Genomic DNA, 21985 nt, shown 5'->3' with positions numbered 1-21985 from the left:
ATTCTCGTCCGTACCAATCTCACTAAGGGTAAAATCAATTGAAGCTGATGTTAAGAGCCAAATTCGGTATCCAAGATTCTGTGCTCGTTCAGGGTTGGGTAACACAACCTTCTCTGTGTCACATACTTTCAATGCTGTAATGGCATGATGAAACTTGAGGATTGCTAAGCACGAGGAGAATCCAAGGTGGGTTTCCATTGTCTCATGACAGATTCGGTATCGTGGCTATCCAAGACTGTTGTCATACTGAGCTTTCGTCAGTACTGTAGTTTCCATCTGTCCTTCTGAGATTGCTAAGTACTCTCCCTCTATCACCCATTGTAAGGCGTCTACAGAGTCCTTTTGGGGCATAGGGATTACATTTGCACGATAAACTTCAAACACTGTCTGGCTAGAGGCTAGGGGAATGGCTAATGTCAGTAGAAGTCCGTCTTCAACTGTCGAAATCTCTTGTACTAATTTCGCATCGTTGTACGAAAGTATGTCAGTCATGGGTATTGCCAAAGTTAGACGATCTGGGGCGTTCTTTTGGCTATCTTGGACTGCATCCAGGATCTTTATCAAAGATTTTCGCGGTACTAAAGAGATTCTAAAGAGATACTAAAGACGAGGAAGTAAAGTAGGAGTAGCATTTATAACATTAATTCGAAAGGAATATAAGGCTGCTCGATAACTTTTAATATCTGCATAAAGAGTAAGAATTAATGATGCTGCTATGTCAAAGTTCAAGTTCAATTGTTGTTGTGTTGCTTAAATTTCCATGCATGTTGCTATTGCGTTCAGATTCTGGTCTACAATTGCGAATTGTTCCTCAACTAGTTTCCAGTTTCTGTTTTGGTTTTCTTGCATTTCGTTTTGAACTTTATAAACCTTTGCAAGTTCATCATCAACTAGAAAAATTTTCTCATCTGTTTGTGCGCCGATTTCCATGACATAGTCGTTGAGGCTATTAAAACTTTTGGCTAATCGGTCGATATTTTCAGCGTTTTGAGACGTTCGTTGGCATGAGCCGAAAATTCCTGTGATTCCACCGCATCCTCCGCTGCTCATTGCTATTCCTAGACCAAAGAGTCCAATTCCAGCGACTGCGGCTGCTATAGCAAGAGGGGCGGCTCTTTTCTGTCTGTTTCGGGGGTCCTCTTCGGCTCTGGTGAGGAGTTTTTCAGTCTCATTGCGTAGTTTAAAGACTTCAATTTCTGCTTCGATTGTTTCGTTTAGAATCTTTGAGTAAAGCCAGTCAACATTGAAGACTTCTGTCTTGTTTCGGTACGTGGTACTGTGCTTCATGTTGCAGAACTCCGATTGTGTTATCCATTTCTTGGAGAGTTCAAGAAGTAGGGTCTCTACTTGTTGTCGTACTGTAAAGTTATACCTCGGAAACGGTACTAAAAACTCTGCATTGATAAACTTCTCAGTAATAAGGATCTTTCCTTCCTTGTGGAAGATTATTCCCTGGGCCAACGCTTCTTCTGTGTTGATCGGAGTCTCAAAAGTGAGGCCGAAAAGTACGAGATTCAATACAAGGTTAAGTAACATTTTCGTGTTTCAATAATAACAACTATGATTCAGGACAATCTTCTGCTGATGTGGCTCTTCTGAGGCTTCAACTGGTTTCTGGTTGGGCTTCCTGTGTTTATTTACTCATTTATTTACTGTACTTGGGCTTCTAGTTCTAGTTTTCTCAATATGGCACTTAGTTATGTGATATTTATTTGTTTCAGGTGTACTCTACTTTTGGGTCATGTGTGTTGATGTGTGTGTTTATTGCTAATATTACTACTAAATATGGTGTTTAAACATGTTGAAGTGTGGTTATTAGGTTGACTGATGGGTGTGTGATGATGGGGATGATGGTTGGGGGGGGGTCGAATTATGCAGTGTTTACATGTTTTTTCAAGTTTTTCAGAGTGTAAATAGGGGAAAATGGGACAGTTAGTGAGTGTTTAACTAATAAGTTGATGTCAATGATAGTAGTGACCAGTTGTCTATGGCTTTTCTACGTTGTCTGGTGTGTGTGTTATCAGCTGGTGCCTGAATTTGCTGAGTGATAAGGGTGCGCTGATGGAAATTAACTAGTTTCAGTTCAATTGTTTTGATTATCATGTAGTGTAGTTGCATTTATTGGTGAGTTTTTACTTATTATCTATCGATTGTAACATTGATGACTGGCTTTTCTGGTGGAACTAGTAGCTGTGGTGCATGTGAGCATTTGGTAATATTTTTGTGACAGTGTGTAGCTATATAATGACATATTTGTGATAGTGCAAGAATGGTGATATAATGACTTTTTTTTCATTTTTGAGCATTAACTTTACTTTACTTGTGAAATACTGGTTATAGACTGATTCTAATGGTTCTAGGTACTTGTCCTGGTTGTTTGCAGCATTTGTGTGTAATTTGAACTGGTTTGGAAGAGTATTTGGTACTAATTTTCACATGTAATTTTTTCGTAATTTATGTCATTTTTCCACATCAAGACTGGTGTTGCATATATGTGAATTTTTCAATTTTTATTGAACTTTGGGCAAATTTTTTGGCTTGGCCCACTCGGTAGACATCGTTGGGGAACAACTATGCTGTAAATTCAGGTTTTGGGCACTTTTTGGTTATTTTTTTATTTCATGTTTGAGAATTTGGCAGGTAGCTTCTGGCAGGTAGCTTCTGTGGCTCAAAAGACGCTGCTGCGAAAAAATTTGGCGCAATTTGAGCATTTTTCACAAAGTTATGACTATTTTTGTAATCTGAACCTGGCTATTTTTTAATCATGAAATTTCGGGCTGAATAAGTCATCACTGTTCATACATTATCAGTATTGAATGGTTAAAATGGTATTTTTTATGCTTGGTACTAATGTATATTACTGAATTATAGGGTTTGAAGCTATTTATCGGGTCAGAACATTGATTTTTACGTCCAAAATGCTAATTTTCAGACATGATTTTTCCACTAATTGAGCTTCTTCGAGACATGTGTCGATCTGGTGATTCTCTAGTGGCCTAAATCAGGTGCTAACTGTTAGTTCTGATATCTGTGGCTATCAGAGGTAGCATTTTGGTATCTTTGAAGTTGGTTAACTTGTGTTTTGTGCCGCTTTTTCTGTGAAGTTTGCTGGATTTTTACTTGTGAAGCATCATGTTTGGTGAATAAGTTGACATAGATTGAAGATATTTGATTTTTGACAGTAATTGTGGGTCATACTAGTGAATACTATGTTGGTGGCAGCTATTGGTGCAGTTTGGTGCATGATTTGACTTTATTATGTGGAGTTTTTCACTTTATAATTTTGGGCTAAATTTGATCAAATATGTGCAATTTTCGATGTTTTCACTTTTTTCAACATTTATGAATTTCTGTGCAATTGTATGGGTTTCTTGGGCTTGGAAAACTAATAGAGAGACTGAATATTGGATATGGGCTCATAAGTCGGCTATTTGGTACTATTTTTCTGGTCTAAATCTGGCTCTTTTTTGGCGAATTTGAGAAGTTTGGTAGGCTGTTTTTTGCTATTATTTCAACATTTTACGGAACAATTTTCAATATTTTTGATATGGGCGTGTAGAGCTTGAGCATACGGATGTTTTAAGCTAATAATATAGGGTTTTCGATCAATATGTCGGATTTTATGACTTAAATTTTCAAAAAGTCTCCGAAATTGAGGGCCTCAGCGTCACTCAATTTTTAAAATGCTTCGATTGAAAAATTGGTGAATCGCTTTATCGGCTCAAAAAACCCTGCAGTGCAAAAATTTGGGCAGTTTCAACTATTTTTTCACGAGTTATAACGTTTTTGCTGCAGTGAACCTGGGTTTTTTGAAAAGGCTCAGATAGGGGATAGGTTATTGGCTATGAGGCTATGAAAAACTTGTTCAAAATGATTGATATTACTATGGTTGGACTGCTCATGAGTAAGGCTAACTGAATTAACAATAAAATGTGGCATATTCAGGTATTAAGATGCATTTTTGATCACTTTTTTCGGAAATTACACTCAATTTTTTGTGATTTTCGCTACTTTGGCTGTCTTTTCTCAGCTCTTATTGGCACTAGGGGGCTGGGAGTGCATATTCTGAGAGCTATAGATGTGGCTGATGGTTTGTCTAATTGCTGTTAGAAGTTAATAATTTTGACTCTAGTGGGAAATAACTGAATTTTTTCTGACAAAATTGTGGCAATTTCGGAGCTTATTTGGGTTTAAGTATTCATGGTTAGTACTGGGATGAGCTGGGACTGGTTTTTATGGTACTAAGAGACTAGTGGGGGGTTGCACTAGGGTTGTAGGGGTTATAGGTGTCTTTTATCGGGTCAGGTGGAGAATAAAATGACTACATTTTTGAAGCGGTGGATTGAAGCACAAGCGTAATTTTTGTTTTCGTCATTTTTCAACATATACTTAGCAATATTGGGTTCTAATGGTTGTTTGAGGTTGTACCATGTGGGTGGCAGCTGGGAGTAGCTGCTGGATGCATTTGGGACAGTTTTTTGCATATTTTTGGGATATAATTTACACTACATTTTTATCAATTTTAACGCATTTTGGTAGGGTTCGGTATTTTTGTCATAAATAACTTTTATTGATTTTTGACGGGATTTTTGGGTACTGGGATGTCAAGCGTGAGCAGTAAAATGGTTTAGGGTTATAAAATGGGTCAATTGGGTTTTTTTGTAGGAGTTATCATTGAATTCGAGCGGATTCGAAAAGTGCCAAAAATCGGGGGCTCCAGCGTCACTCGATTTTTAAAGTTCTTCAATTCGCTTCAAAATTTGAATGTCGGTTCCTCGACTTGAAAAATGCTGCAGCGCAAAACTTTGGAATGATCGGGGCATTTTTCACAATTTTATGACTATTTTTCTGAAGTGAACCTAGGATTTTTGGAATGGTCAATTTTGGGCTAAGTTTTTGGTACTCAGAACGGGTCAAAATGGGTCAATTATAGCTGGAATTGGAATCGCTTCTAATGGATGAGGGCTGTTCAGAACAATAGTTTAATCCAGGTTCAGACAAGTAGTTCTGGAGATATATCAAAATAACTAGGATTTAAGGTTGAAATTTTTCCAATTTTGGGCGATTTTTGGACTTTAGGGCTAAGTTGCTCAGGCTTGTTGGGCTTTTGGGGCAAATAGAGGGTACTGCTATACTGTACCGGGTCTGTACATGCTAATGGATGTAGATGGTTATGGGTAGAGGGTCGAAGACTTGACATATAAGCTCAAAAATGATGTTAAAATCTAATTTATCATAGCCACTGGCGAGTTTTGGAAGACTTATGTGTGCAATTCCTGCATCTAATACTATTTCTCTCAGTTCATAGAGACTTGCTAATACAGATTCGTTTGTAGGTTTGTGGTAGTACCTGAATTTAGTAACTAAACTGAAGATATAACGTTCGGAAATGGGGTCAAAGTAGATTAAAACTAAGCCAATATCTGGTGGATATCTGAGTCTAATTGCACTTCGGGCTGCTGGGTACCAGCTTTTGACTTGTCGGGCTAATCCTTTTGCCATTGCAAGGTCTGCTGATATACAGTGTGCAAAAGAGTGTGGAGAGTATAAGATATCTGTTGGTGAACTTAGATACGTTGCATTTATTTCTTGACTAAAATGATTTAAGTTTTGGTTTGATGAGCCTGACGAAAAGTTTTTGGTTTGAGATCTGGTTACTGGTCTGTTTGCTGAACTGCTGGGCTTTTCCCTGAATATTTTGCTATACTAGCTCTAACTTGATCTAATTTTGTCTCTCTACTTGGTGTATTTGATTGTTTTGCTGCTTGTGCTGATGCTTTTATTGCTTCACGTTTTTCTTCTTGTTCCAGTCTGGCACGTGCGTTTTTTAGTCTAGGACTGCCTGATCTTCTAACTTGGTTGGTGATGTAAGGGTTTGTTCTATCTTCATCGTGTAACCATATTTGTCTAGTTGTTTTAAATCCTTGTACATTTTTCTTCTGTTGGTATTCTGGTGATTTGAAGGCACTTTTCTCTGGTTGTCGTTTAGGATGATAAGGTCGGGTTCTTAATTTTCTGTCAGTTAACGCAAATTGTTCTTCGCGTGTTTCTGGAGGCGATTCAACATCTAATGGTACTATTGATGGCTGCGGTTGTTGAGCTGGTAAGAACATTTAATCATCTGATGAGGATGATTCTAGAGGAACACGATTTTCTGGTTCTTGCTGTCGAATTTCATCAGCAATTAGTGGATCTACCGGTATTCTTGCTATTTGTTCAGCGTCTAGGTTCAGGTCAGCTAGATTTTCATCTGAACTGCTATTTTCTTCAAATGAGTCAGGAATTGCTTCGTCTGAACTTGAAGAATCAAACACCGGAAGATGTACTGGAGCTGTTCGTGGTCTAACTGCTGGTGCTACTACCCTTGGTGGGGCCAGTGGTGCTGCTGGAGGTGCTGCTGCTGCTGGCCCTGCTAATGGTCCACCTAGGGGAACATTTATGGTCACTTTAACTGGGTCCTGTTCCACTTTTGTGGATTGTTTTATCTCCTTTTCCTGTTCGTTTATCAGTTCCGGGATATGTTTATCAAAGAGCTCCGGTTCAATGTGTTGTCTTCTCCATGGATCAGGTTGAAAGTTTACAGGGTTAACAACTTCGAGGTCTTATGGATTTTCACTCGGTTTAACTGGTTTCAATCTGATGCGATGAACACATTGTGTGTAATTCGTTTTTACTTTTCGAATGATGTAATTAGAGTCAGAAAGGACTTTTTCCACTTTTTACAGCGGTGGCCATTTCTGAACTTGAAGCTATTACAGTTAATTTCTCTAGTAGCTTAGGATTCAAAAGTAAACAGAATGATTTCTCCGGAATCGGTTTTGCTGAGGCCTTTTGGTCATAATACTTCTTGTACTTCAAGTATGCAGTCGTCAGTTTTTATTTGTTTTCCCCAAACTTTTGCATCATGGCATCTTGCAGTTCATTTACAAAATCCGAATTTACTGCTACTGCATCCATTACTTTTCTGGAGAACCTAATGTCAAGGGGCTTTATAGGTTCTCTGCCATGGAATAAAGTTGAAGGACAACAATTTGTCGCTGAGTGATAGGAAGTATTATGAATGAATGTTGCCAGAGGAACATTTTTGTGCCAATCTTTCCATTGTTCCTCAGTATTGAGCTGCAATATTCTTTTTAATGGTCCATGAGATCGCTCTACTGCTCCAATAGTTTGAGGGTTCTTTAGTGAGGGATGTTTCAACTTTTCTTCTAATAAACTTGCTAACTCTGACATTAATTCTGAAGTAAAATTTGTTCCTAAGTCACTAAGTATTGTTTGAGGAATGTAGCTGTGTTGGAAGAACACCTTTACTAGTTCTCGGGCTACTGTGTCAGCATATCCATTCGTTAATGGAACTGCAAATAGATACTTTGTGAAGACATCTATTCCACTCAAAACATACTTATATTGTGAGGACTTTAGGGGGCCTACTAAATCGATTTGGAGCATATCTCCCGGATATGATTGTAGTGAACTGACTGGTTGTAACTTCGATGTGATGTGGCTTTTTGGTACTCTATTTATTTGGAGACAAGTGAGGCAGTTTTTGATGAAGCTAATGAAATGTTCGGTGAAACGTGGGTAATAGAATCGCTTTCTAAATTCCTGAATTGTTGCTTTAATGCCTAGATGACCTGCTGTTTGTGAATTATGGAGCCTGTATATAGTTTCTTTCCACAAATGCTTAGGTACACAGAATTGTTTTTGAGGTACTTTTCCAGTATCATCATAAAAATTCCGGTATAAGACATTCCCTTCAAGAATTAATCTGTTTAAATGTTTGTAATACTTTTTTAAATTGATTGAAGCATACTTTAAATCTGGTTGTTGATTATTTTGTTGAATACAGTTTATTACTGTTCTAATGTCTGTATCTTTTTGCTGCTCTTCTGCTAAGTTAAGGCTAATTAAGTTGTCTGTAAGGTCCGGGAACTCATCTAATGGATTTGGGTATTCAATTGAATTTATTTCTGTTTTTCTTTTTAGTTTAAATAGCCCTTGTATTTCTGATATGGGTAAATTATTCTGTTTCTTTTTGTAGTCTTCGTAGTGCCCAAGCTTCTTAATGACATCAATTTCGTCACTATTAATTTCATCTCCAAAATTTTCAGTATCAAATAACACATTTAGTTCAACGTCAGGATTCCGGGCTTCTGTATCTATTTCTATTTCTTTAACAGGAATTCTATCTGTTAACTTTAAAGAAATTGTTGCTGTTTTGTCATTCTCCATTCTAGAGAGGAAATATGTTGCATAATTAGCACGTCCAGGAATGTGAGCAATTACTATATTAAAGGCGAGTATTCTGTCTAAACAATTCCAAAGAGATGGCGGTATTACTTTTGACTGAAAGAATTGTGTGAGGCTTTTGTTGTCATTGAGTATAATTACTTGTTTGCTTGATCCCCAGATGTAGTGTGAGAAGTAGTTCAGCGCATAGTACAATGCTAGGAACTCTTTGTAGTAAATTGAAAACTTTAACTGTGTGGCGTTAAACAAATGCGATCCAAACGATACGGGAGCGTATGTTTTCTTTTCTTTCTTTCCTGTTTCATTTACGTAGTCTTCCACCATTAGTACAAAACCTGCGCCGTGGTAACTAGCGTCACAAAGAATTACATACTGCAAGCCTGGTTTTGGCAATCGCAATGTTACATTCGTTGCTTCCATTAGATCCTTCTTTATTACTTCTAATGCTTTTACATGTTCTTCTGTGGTTTCTATTACTGCATCCTTCTTCAGGAGCTTGTAAAAAGACATTAGTTTCTCACCTAGATTAGGTATGTAATTACGGAAGAATTGAGTGAAGCCGATTAATCGTTTTACTTGTTTTGTCCTTTTTTGCATTTTGAATTTATCAAGGAATTTAGTTATTTTTGCTTTTTCTGGTGATATTCCTTCTGCACTGATGTTATTTCCGAGGAATTTCATTATATCTGTTGCTATTTCACACTTTTCGGGCGACAGTTTCAGTCCGGATTGACGTATACAGATAAATATTTCTCGCAAAGAGGGTACCAATTGTTAAAATTTTGTTACTGCATTTCCGATATCATCCATAAACTGGGTACAATTTCCTGAGGCTAAGCTTGGGTCCAAGTAATGTCTAATAAATGAGCTAAATCCAGGTACTGACTTATTCAATCCTTGTGCAAGACATTTATAAGCATAAGTTCCCGAAGCAAAATTAAAGGCTAGCAGTTGCACTGATACATCGTCTGCCATTTGCACGCAGTGATATGCTTGAGAACAGTCAATTTTTGTGAACAACTTTTTCCCGGCAAAGTAGTTTATTGCGTCACTCATGTTCGAAATTGGGAAATTTGTATTCACATAATCGTTTTTCAACAAATGATTTACTTTTCTCAAGTCAATTAATAGTCTAAGTCTTCCTGAATTTTTCCGTTGAGCGAAAAGCGGACTACTATATCTTGATTGAGACAAACTTGTTATCAGTCCGTAGCAATGCATTAGTGCGAGCTCTACTTGTAGCTCATTTCTCAGATGGATAGGCGTTGGAGGGCCTTGTTCATAAATTGGTATACTTCTTTCAGGAGTTAACTTTATTTTTAAATCTGTATTATATCCAACGTCAAATCTGTGTCTCGCAAAGATATCACTGAATTCAACTAATAATTCACCTACTACAGCTTTTTGCTCATCATTGAGTGCCGATTTTTCCCACGGGAATTTGCTTAAAAAGGTTATTTTGTCCTGATGATTACCCTTTGGGTCTAATTTCTCCATTTCTTGCAGTTTTAACAATTGCTCAAATAATTCTCTCTGCAAGGGCGACAAATTTGTCGGATCTGGACACGTTTCAGGCGTTGGGAACCACAATTTTTCATATTCCGGTGCCGGCTTTGCTGGTTGGGCCTTTCTTTTTGGCGTATCTGTGACTTGAATTAATTGATTTATTTCTGTTAAGTAATTTTCACTCATTTTCGCAATATTTATTAATTGTGGGTCTACTTCTAACAACTTTTCAGCTTGGTCTGATGTTAAGAACGAGAATTTGGCTATTTCTTCGCCTTGATTTATGGTAATTGGGTGATCAGTAATGTTCAATACATAGATGTAAAGAATATTATTTTCAGCAACTTTACTTAATGAGGACGTTAATATTACTTCGCTCTCTTTTTCAAAAATTTCATTTGGAATTATTACTCCACAAAGGTGAGTGAATGATTCTAGTTTGTCCTAAAGCTTGCATTCTAATACTGCTTGTTGATTTGGTTGTAAGACTTGCTTTTTCTGTGTATAAACTCCGAATTTTTTACGTTTTACTACTCTTCTAGGTTGCTTTTTCTGGCTTTATTTCATTTATTTGCAGAGTTTGATCATGGAATTTAATGTAGCTTTGTCCTGGGCAGATGCTAACTTTATGTTTAACGAAGAATGGGTTTCCTAATATTACAGGAGTTGTGACAATTAAAACAAGGAAGTCTCCACTGAATGTTTGTGTGCCCAATTTAAATGTAACTTTAATTGCTTTGTCAATTTTGACTATTTCCGTTTGCCATTTTTACTTTATCTAGATCAGGCTTTTCTATTTCTATTATTGAATTGATATTTGTTTTAATAAGTTCCTTGTAAAACTCGCGGCTTATCACGTTTGCAAATGTTCCTGTATCAATTAGTGCGCGTCTTTCTAATTCTCCATTAAATTTAACTTTAACATAGGATAATGTTCTGCCTAAAAGTGGGACAATGCTAAATAATTGTTGAACATGTGTTACTGGCTTTGGTGCGGATTGAGGTACTTGTGTTGGGAATTGCACAGATTTATTCACTTTATTTTTATTATTTTTGTGTTTTCTACGCTTTTTGTTACTTTCATTATAAACTGGTTCTATTACTTTATCTAAACTAGGACTAGACGTGCTTTCGTTATAATAATTAACTGAGTCTTTATAATTTTTTTTGTTTTTCAAAGTTGGGTGGCTTTATTAGTTTTTTTTGTTGATTAAATGGATAATTCATACCTCTCATATTTCTACTTTGAAGTGCACCAGCTCGACTAAATTCTTTTGCTTTTTGCATACCGTATCGGTCTTGTGCTGGGCTATCATAAACTATTCCCTGTCGGAGAACGTTTTGAGGGGTATTTTTTGTAGGAAACTGATAAACTGGTCTATTAACATAAGCTAGATGGACAAATGGGGGGCTATTTGAAGGTTCAGTCCAATAATTCCGAGTTTGTGGCTGTTCATTTTGATAAAAAAAGGTCTAGGGGCCTTAAATTGTGATTTAAACTCTCGGTAATTATTAGCACGGGGGGCATACTGTTGCTGGGGCCAATAGTTTTGCTGAAATTGACGATCATTGGGCTGATATTGACGATAATTTGGTTGATAATTTTGATATTGCGGGCGGAAATTTTGTCTATAACTTTGTCTGTAGACTTGTTGAGGGTAATTTGGTGTGAATATGTTTACTGGGCCTTGTTCTGGTGGCTTATTTTTAGGTGCTACTTTTTGTTCAAGTTTCTGCTCAACTTCTTTTTGATTATTTGAAAGAACAGTTATTGCTTTTAACATTTTATCAGTGTTTGATTCAGTTATTTCATTAAATCCGTCATCAAAGTACTCTTCTCTGTTACACATCTCCCTTATTGCAATCTGTTGGCTAGCTAAGGTGCATAATTGATCGATTGTATCTGTGTCTGGCCTTTCTAAGAGCTTAGGCTCAAGCCAATTCGGCATAGACTTAATAAAGAAGCGCTTTATTTGCTCGTTTTTTCGATTTTCTGACATCTGAAGGGCAGAATCTCTTGCTGCTGTCTTTTTCGAATCTCCGGGCTTCAGGATCACCTGCGCCTGCTGGCGCTACTACTATTTCGGGTGCTGGATATGCTTTATTTGCTTCTGTTCTTAACTTTACTAAGAAATTTTTTACTGTATCTGTTTTTGGATTGAACTTTTGATTTTCTAACTTAATTATTCTGATCTCTCTCAAATCATCCTGCGTGAATCTGTTTCTTAGAGCTGTTATGCTATCCGCAAACACTAGTCTGGTAGCCTCTGGTAGGGTTAGAAAGTATCGTAAAGCATCTCCTTTTAAATGCAACTGCCAAAAGTTCGCTTGTTGCGCGGCTGCGATTGCTGCAACTCCGATTTCACCTGTTATTAGTTGTTCAAACTCGTTAAAATTGTCCGTTTCTGATCCAGAGAAGGGTGTGATGTTGATTTGTGCGTCTGCCATTTTGCTTTTTACCCGTTTAGATTATATACTTATCGTTCAATCAGTCTTTTTTTCCGTTCAAAAGTATTAAATAACACACTTAACTTAACTTAATGGAGAGATTAAGGGGTTTTAAGAGAAGAAAACAGTTAAATGAATAGCACAAGAATATCAGAAAGGAAACTACTGAAACCATTCGTTCAGAAAATAATAAAGAAGGGCTGCTTATAAGCCTATTCCTAAAGCTCCGGTCGAATCGTCAGACTTATATCGTTGAAGCCGTATGGGCCGCCGAAGTCTCACCTCTAAAGAGTGCCCCTTAGTCTAGGAAAATTCGTGGGGACCATGACCGCACAGGCCTTGTGGAAGCTGCACTCAGATAGGCAACAGCATAATGACTGAAGTCACTGTTTGATTCATTAACCTCCGGAGCTTGGTGGGGAAATTAAATATAATTGTTTTATTATTCTGTTTAAATTTTTGTTTTGCCCTCTTTTAGTTAATATTTAAGTGAATGTTTCAGTAATTTAGCTTATTCTGATGTTATCTGATAATCAGTAATGATGTTGTCAAGGTTAATGTCTCTATCAGATTGAAGTTTATTACGAATAAGGCCAAATTTGCGAGCTTTTTGATTTAGACTTTTTGCTGTCCAATAAATTGCGACAAGTGTATCATCTTTATCTAGCACATAAATTAAAATGGACTTATAAACTGAAGAGGAGAAAGCGCTTACTATCTGAGCTTGTGTTTTATTGCTGTTGTGGGTGTAATTAATATTGTTTCCTTCAATATGTTCAACAAAATTGGGGGAAGCGCGGCAATTATTAATAGCGGGGAGAATTTGTTCTTTATAAATTGACATAAATAAAGCACCAAAATTAAATTTTTACAAAATAATTTACTCGCAATATCCTCGTTTGCAAATACCCTGTGTTGTTTTTGTCCGTTGTGGCGGCTGTGGTTGAGTTTGTTCCAGTTATTGTCCACTCAAACACTTTTGAATTATTGTTGCATTTTGTCCACAAAGACACACACAGTTTCCACCCATTCTTTCCTTTGTTACTGCTTTCTGCATTATCGTCCTGCTCGAAAAGGAAGTCCTGGAAGCTGGTCTGGATGATTGGAGGCTCTTAAGGTAATGAAGAAAACGCAAAAGAGGAAAATGTCAGAAAGAAGGAAAATGTCGAATTTATCAAAGAATTAGAGTTTCGGTTCGTTAAACTGGAAAACAGTTAATAACTCCTGTCACCATGTTACGCACTGATTTTTAGAGTATGAATCTACGGTGTTATTGAGGTAAATTTGAGAGATAACTTGGAATAATTATTGTCATTTTCAGGGACTTATTTAGATGTTTCACAGTGCGATTTTTAGCGGATATATTTTTAATAAAATTAGCTAGTAACAGCCTTTTACTGAGTATTTCGGATGCATGATATATCCACTAGTTTGCCTTGTATTTTAGAGTTTTGTTAGTCTCAATTTCTACTCTAAGAAAGACTGTCAACCTTGGAAGTTTTAAGAGAATTTCCAGTTCAATCCTTTTAATTATTATATCAGAAAATAAAGACGAAGTTTCAATGAAAGAATAAGAAGTTTAAGTTTTTGCTGAGTTTTATTAGCAACTGATAGTCAGGCTGTTTCTCTGGTGTTCTGGTCGTAAGTTCCGCAGGACTGTGCCTCGAGTTGTATTGGTCCTTCGCAAATATTTACTGATCTACAAGTTGGGCAGTTTCCGGCTTTTGTACGTCTCTTGATGTTTGTTAAGTACATATACAAGTTCCGTATTTGCACCTACTCTATCAGAATATTTACTTCACCAAGTACATAATCTCTCATGAAGTTATTTACTAATTATGCTAATTCATCTTCAAGAAACTCAAAAAAGTAAATATTGAGGCTTTTAGGCACTTGATATATTTACTAGTAAAACTGTCACTCTGAAGTTGTTTTTTGTAAACATAAACAAATTTGGGGTTACAGGCCTTGATGGAAATACTGGCTATATATGGCCTTGAAACTAAATGAATATGAACTAGATTAAAGCACTTATTTATGGATATTTAAAGGAAAATAATCACGTAACTATGAGGGACGAAATAGGGGCGTGACACCCGTTTTATTCTTGAACATTCTCTCGATTTCATTTCTCGAGTGAATTTTTCACGCTTGACTTTTTTGTTTTTTTTAAGTGATTTGAACTGCGCGGATTAAGAAATTTTGTCCAGTGCTAAAATAAATCCGCTGTGAGCCAAAAAAAATCATAGCCCTGTAATGTTCTCATGTTTCAACGGAGAGGTAGACGGATGGAACCAGACCAGCCGTTCGAGAGCAAATCGTCCGACGTTGTCGGTTTGTTTTTTTAATAATAGTTTTTAACTCAAATTGAACGTTCTACTCAAAGCACTAATCAAAAGCTTATTTCCATTAATCAGTCTGTACCCATTAACAGTTAAATAATCAATTCTCGAAAATTATCGTATAATTTTCGGAACAAGAACGAGTTTTAACCGACGCCAACTGAAGAAGTTCGCGCACGAAATATTGAACAATTTTTTTCTCCTAAATAATCAACGCGCTCTGATTATATGGCTTAATTTAAGTTTATGGAAGCCTAACTAATGTACAGGTTTCTTCATACTAGTGTCTCTATTCTTGGCAATTTTCTCGCTAGTTTCAATTTTCTCTCAGTTCGAACTGCAAAAAGAATTTTTCTTTGAAAACGGTCGATGTGACATAATAGCGATCTCGCTTCTGCTTTCTCTTTCTAAGCTAGGTTTATTTATAATAAATTTGATTTAACAATAGCACGAGAAAACAAAAAAAATTATATGCCCATCTTGCTCAAATGGAAGGTGTCGTCTAATTAGTTTACTGAAAAGGTGATGAATGCTGCCATATTTAGTAACCTTTCCGGATCGATGGCGTGACTATCATTGTGCTCATCATGTTTTATCACATTGCATGAGTTGGGTGCCCTTTGTTTTTTAAGCAACTCATCAATTAAAATCGATATTTTTGAACTCGAACACAGTTTGCTGCAATTGCAACGGTGTGGCCTTTTCGCTTTACCTTTCGATGGACTTCCTATGACCCTTAGAGTTTTTATGTGAAAACCATCTGCCTGGTGTGTTCTACATTTCTCTCCATTCACATTCTAAACGGCTGAACTCAAGGCCACCGTCAAACTTGAAAAAAATGAAAATTGCGCCGAATTTATTCTCATTTGGAATCTTAAGTGTGTGCTGATAACGCCATCTGAAGCCCCCCTTGTGAACTTATCCTCCTCATTGAAATAGCCTGCAATAGAATTGAAACCGGCACTAAATGTTCGAGCTAGCCAAATTGTAAGACAGCAGTCGTATATTTTTAATTGAACCTTGATAAATAGTTCTAATCGTGATGTGGAAAAGATTTACTACCGACTATCGACCGAGAAGTTTTAGTTGATGATCATCACCTTTCACTGTATATTTCAGGCACCAGTAAACACACAGAGGACTCTTGAGTTGGAAGTGCAGCTGTCAGAGTGTGAAAAAGTGCTCTCTGACATGATTGCTAAAGTAAGTCTTCACCATTTAATGCAGTTATCTGAATTAAATGCAGTTATCTATATTAAATTTGCATTTTTAAATGCACTTATCTAATACAAAGATAATTGTAAAACTTATTAATAGCTGCGATAGCTGATCTGAGCTATTATTGGCCTTATATTGGGTTTTTACGACTCGAATATTGTTTTCACTGAAGTAGTATGTTTTTACCGGACGTACCCGGTTTTCAAGCAGCGCTTTGCTTTAAAAGCGAAATAGAGTAATTGCCGTGTAAATTATTGCCGTGTTAATTGATTTTTGCTGAGTTGGTGATTTTTTAATTGCTCTCGAAAGAAGTTCGTAGCAATTATTAAAAACGTGTTAGTATTTTGTATGCAAATTTTTTGCTTGAACATTTTGCGCTTTTCTTCTAGAACATTCTTTGACTTCTCAAGTGACTTTTTCACGCTTTCGTTCTTCATTTTTGAGTGATCTCTATCTTCTCACTCCGAAGTACAGCTTGTTAATAAAATAAAATCTATCGCAGCATACCAACAAGAAGGGCGTGAAAGCCGAGTGGGCACTGCTTCTCGTGATGGATCGGGAGGTCCATAGTTCGAATCCCGGCGTGGTCAACTATTTTTGCAGCCATAAAGAAAATTTCATCTACGCTACAGCTCCTGGCCTCGCCTGTCGTTCGGGAGCAATTATTCCGACATTTGTCGGTTTATGCTTAATAGACGCCTCAGCTTCTCAGTCGGCTATTATGGCGCCCCTAATTTTTTTTCGTCGAATTAACATTTTTCGCTTTACCTTAGTTCACCTTAGTCATCTTTTGACTTCTTTAGGCTGTTTTCACTCTTCTCTCATTCTGTTAAAGTGTTTTTAGACAGCGGTTGCTCAGCAAAGCATTTCAAAACGAAGAGAGTCAGTATCAAAAAACGAAATCAGAAATAGAAACGGGATAAACCCATAAAGCCCAATTTTAGATGCCCGGTACTCGAAATTTGTTCTTAGTTACCATCTCTAATGCCATTGGTATTGATAATAGCCCCTGTGTGGTCTCAACGCAAAACAGGAGTATGTTCAGCTCCAAAATGAAATCAAAATTGTTCGTACTTTAAAATTGTGCGTACAAAAATCAATTTTTTGCCCAGTAGTTTTTCTCTTCCTTCAATCCCAATCTTGGTTATTGGAATCAACGACGGCGATTTTTCGGCAATCTGCCGCGTATGTTTTTAATGGCCGCGAAGTGATAACGGCTATTATTGCGGACATCGTGGTTAATTGCTCTTGAACGAACTCAGCAATTATTTTAAACGTGTCTTTTTATGCAAAATTTTTGCTTGACAGTTTTGACTTTGCGAGTGACTTTTGCGCCCTTGACTTTTTGTTGCGCGTGATTTAGAATTCTCTCTCAATGACAATTTCAAGCAGCTGAACTCAATTGGCGGCAATTTAATACTAAATGTCAAATGAAAAGTGCGCCAAAACTGGTGCCATTTTTTCACTTTAAATTTTAATATTGGTATATGTTAAACTATTGAACTTCCTTAAGTCCCCCTGACTGAAGCAGGCTGCAATTGATTAGAGCTCCCACTAGCCGCTCGAGAGCAATTCTTCTGGCGGTTAGTCGGTTATGTTTTTTTAATTCGTGACATCGATGATTCTTGCGACCATTGACTTTTTCAATTTCAGAGACTTCTACTGCTTTGCAGTTAAAATTTGCGTGCGAGACGTCATTTGTTCTGCTTTTATGTCAATTGTGTGGCTTCTGAAAAAATGACTTCTGATTTCAATTTATGAACTTCAATTTTCAAGAACATTTACAGTTAAATATCAATAGTGTGCATCTAACTAGTGCCAATCGTATATGCCCTTATTCTTAAGTGTTAGATTCTCGAGTTTTTGATTTCAAATAATAATTTTAAAAAAATCTCCTAGGGATTTTTCCTTATAGACCGTATATGTCAAAATTGACCGTCCGAATATAACCCAGAAAGTCAGTGGTCTATTAAAGGACTGGTGGTCAATCTGCCTCTTGTTTTTTTTAGTTTATTCAATTCCATGTGAGGCCACAAGCGTCTATCGCAGCTATTTTCCGGCAATCTGCTGGCTATGTGTATCTGCTGCGTTGAATCAAGTTCGGTAATTTTCGACGATTTGTTTCATTTTTGCTTTTTCAAAATACGGAAATTGATATTACAGTTGTTTTGAGAGGCAAATAATGCGTTTTAAGGGCAAATTCGGCTCATACTTTTAATTATTAGTGAATATGGTAACGGTTTTGTTTACTTAAGGAATTTTTTGTCGCAGTTTTTAACGTGAGGTGTTCTCATAAATCGTACATATAAGAAAACCAATTTCGACGGTTTCTTGTCCAATTCTGCTTATTTTGTTTCGTTTTTGGTTTTAATAGAATAATCTTTTCTGTTCCACATCAGGGATTTAAAATGTGTTATCAAATTATTGTTGCCGCATAAGGTTTTTCAAAATTTAGTGAAGATAAGTTACGTTACGAAATCTACTTATGAAATCTACTCTCCAAAGTTGAGTTACGAAATATACCTGTTTTTCTCTTCTAATCTTCTATTTCATTTTTATTTTTTCAAAATCATGAAGCTGCCCTTGCATTTTTTACAAACTGTCCATAATATTGTAGCTGCCTTTTGTTTATATATATCTGTGATTAATTTTTGTCATAATCTAGTTTTAATTGTTCTAATCTTTTTGACTTCTTAAAAAATCCCAGATTTTAGACTTTAATTATTTCACTTGCTGAAGTACGCTATATAGTGAATACGGTCAAGGTGAAAAGAGCAAAATCGAAGGAAACGGGATAAACTGATTGAGCCCGGTCATTCTGTCATAGTGCATTTGGTTATCGAAGTCCTTAAAGCGATTGCCCAGCTGGCATTAGTATTAAAGCTTAATAGCCATCACTTTTGAAGTTTAATTGAAAATAATTGTATAATTTCGGAAATTGTATAATTAATAGCCTCCCTTATTTTCTCAGTCGGCTACTCTAAGCGCTCCTTTTTTTAAAACTTTTTCGAACAATTTGCGTAAAATCTTTTTGAATTCTCTAGGCTAGTTTCACTCATCTCGCGTTCTGCTAAAGTGCTTTTAAACGGCAGTTGGTCAAAAAGACTATTAAAAATTAGCAGAGTCCGAATTAAAAACGAAATCAGAAATAGAAACAGGATAAACCCATAAAGCCCAATTTTAGTTGCTCGTTTTTTGAACTTCATTCTTTTAAGTCTTTGTTACCATCTCTAATACTTATTGGTATTGATACCAGCCCCTGTATTCTCTCACTAAGAAAGCGGAGTATGTTCAACTACAAAATGACATCAAAATAGTTTCCACTTTAAAATTGGCTTTGTACAAAAAATCATTTTTTTATTATCTATTCTTTCAATCCCAATAGTGTTTATGGGAATCAACGGCGGTTATTTTCCGGCAATCTTCCGCGTATGTTTCCATAAACTAACTAAGTCGCCCACCAGATTAGAGAATTTTTTGAAACTTTTGAATCATTTTCTATCAATTCTGTCTTTTTCTTTTCCTGTTTTAATCCCGATGTGCGTCAAGCAGGTAAACGGCGGCTGTGTTCCGGCAAATTTTTGAAATTGAGCTATCATAGTTCTTTAGAGTACCCGGACAACTATTACTTTTATTAAGCTTATTTTCTTCCTACGTGGGGGCCGAATCCATCATATTTATCAAATCTAATCAAACTTGAACCTACAGTCAAGTCTTCAATGTTTTCTAGGAATTTTTGTATTCCACAATTTATCTGCTTTCCACATGATCGGATTTTTTTAGAGCAGATGTGGCTCTAATGGTACAAAATTTTGCGACCGCGAGAATAGAGTCTTTTTGTTTAGTTCTGCTTGTCTTTTTTCCCTGCTTTTTTTAATTGCTCTTGAACGTATTTCATAGCAATTATTGTAAACGTGTGTGTCTTTTTTCGCTTGACAATTTTGACTTTTCGAGTGACTTTTACGCCCTTGACTTTATGCATTTCGCGTGATCTAAAATTCTATCTCAATCGCAATTTCAAGCAGCTGAACTCATTTGGCGGCAATTTAATACTAAAAGTCAACTGAAAAGTGCGCCGAAACTGGTGTCATTTTTACTTTAAATCTTTATAGTTGTATATGTTAATCTCTAATGTGGTTATTTGAAGCCCACTATAGAACTTCTTAGTCCCATTTAGGCTCCCCCCCCCCGACTGAAGCAGGCTGCAATTGATTAGAGCTCCCACTAGTCGTTCAAGAGCAATTCTTCCGACGTTTAGTCGGTTATGTTTTCCTTCGTTTTTTTTGTTAAGACAGTGGTTAAAATGTATCAGATATTGTAGTATACTTTGGTGAGACCATGAACTAGTGTTTCAAGACAATGAATAACTTGTTCGGTTTCAATAACTGTTTTGTTCGGGAAGTTCCGTCGCTTCCGGAGTTCTTCCAGGTATGTTTTATTTCCGTCGTCAATATTTTGGCACGGCCATGTGACGTCACGCTCACTTCAAATCTACATTTTGTTCATTTTACATGCAATTTTTACGAATTGACTTTGGTTGTCATTTTGCAATCTGATTAGTGAGAGTTTTTTGTTCATGTGTGTCAAAAGTTCCCTTCGTAATTTTGCAATTTCTTCTAAATCCGATTACGAAATACAGCAATCATTAAAAAAACTATTATGAACTCAAAAAGTGACTTCTTTGGTCTTGTTGAGACGGCTCTAAAACTCAACCTTCTTTTCAAGCAGTTCGTCCGACGTTGTTTTGTTTGACGTATTGCAAAAGAAAATGTTTTGAAACGATTAGAAAGAAAAGGTTATTTTCATGTTCTTAGAAACTTCAAATTTCTCTGGATCGTTGGTATAACAAATAATATAGTTTTTTCCATTTGTAGTATAAGTTTTCTAAAAGCTGAACGTAGACAATCTGAGCACTTGCCTCAGAAGGTATCGGGAAGAGTACAAGCAGCAAAGCAGCTCAATATATTTTGTAAATAAACCCACGCAAAAAATATGCTTTCAGTATTTGTGAAAGTCGAGATAATGAGTAATGTGCTTGTCGAAAACTATCGACGACAATCTCTAGTTTTTATAGCAATGCTAAGTTAATGAGTCATAAGAAGGAATTGAGCTAGTTTTTCAAGAAAGGGCAATTGAGAAATTGAAGCTAATTTCTATGATTTGGCGCGAACGCGTTTGATTTTTCCTTTTGCATGATGTATCCTTTATTAAATTTAATTACTTCGGAGAACTTTCTGTAACATATTAAATACCAGGAATTCTTTATTGATTGCTCTCAAAAAAGTTTAGCAGTGATATTTGTTGTGTGGTCTTTTTGTGACGCAATTTTCCGCTTGATCGATTTTTTGTCTGACGCTTTTACTTTTCGTCCCTAATAGCAGGATAAATAGGTAAAGCCGGGAGGGCAATAAAGCTCTCTGAGCACTTCTTTTAGAGCTCTGCTACTGTTTTAGTGTACAATTATTCCAAATTGCTGAGAAGACATAACGTTATGTGTTATCTCTTCTCAGCATTTGGCCTATTTGTACCACCTTTCAATTCTGCCGATTTGGACACCCCTTTGAGATCCTGGTAATTCGGTGTTTCAAACACCCTCTGGGGAAGTTTTTTAGCACCCATAAAACATTATTTCTAAGCTTCGCCCCCTTTTAATTAAATTGCCCGCCTGTTGTTCGAGAGCAGTCCATCTGACGTTAGTTTATGTTTAATAGCCACCGTCAGCCTCTCAATGGCAATTATTTAGCCTCCCTCTTTCTTACCATTAAAAAAATTTGAATTGTATTGGGGCGCTGTCTTTTTTTTTAAGATCTGTTTACACATTTTCAGGATTTTTGAAGTCAAATTGGAGTAATGATTTTGGTCATGACGAAACAGGAAATGGAGCGAAAAAGCAAGTGGTTTTGCCGCGTGAAATTTTTTCGCTCTAATTTAAAGTAGAGTGAGAAAACTGTGGTTGAACAAAAATTCGCTTTCCTCAAAAGTGGTTTTTTTGCTCACATGCGGCAATTTGATTTCGATTTTTAATGTTTTTTTTCGATTTTTTAGATCGGATTTTTTTCTAAATGATTTTCCCAATCTCTTAATAGTTCATTCTAGGCCTAGTTTTTTGTTTGCACTGTTCGCCAGTGGTTTTTTGTTCACTTGCGGCATTTTGACATTGATTTTCTGTTTTTTTTTACGTTTTTAAATCTATTTTTTAAATATGGTTTTCCCAATTCACT

At 36.4% G+C, this 21985-nt stretch overlaps 1 protein-coding gene across 1 annotated transcript in view; it reads left to right on the top strand.

The window, feature by feature from the left end:
• LOC142341221 (uncharacterized) overlaps positions 1-21985 on the top strand; it is a 206019-nt gene that overhangs the window by 90851 nt on the left and 93183 nt on the right. The window contains exon 13 of the mRNA XM_075392143.1: positions 15666-15749. Within this exon, the coding sequence (XP_075248258.1) occupies positions 15666-15749 (84 nt within the window). The remainder of the gene's footprint in view (positions 1-15665; positions 15750-21985) is intronic.

Source organism: Convolutriloba macropyga, chromosome 1, assembly GCF_964194025.1.
Source record: "Convolutriloba macropyga chromosome 1, txConMacr16.3, whole genome shotgun sequence".
Classification (NCBI taxonomy): Eukaryota; Metazoa; Xenacoelomorpha; order Acoela; family Convolutidae; genus Convolutriloba; species Convolutriloba macropyga.
Note: the sequence above shows the minus strand (reverse complement) of the source record. Positions and strands in the feature narration are given on the sequence as shown.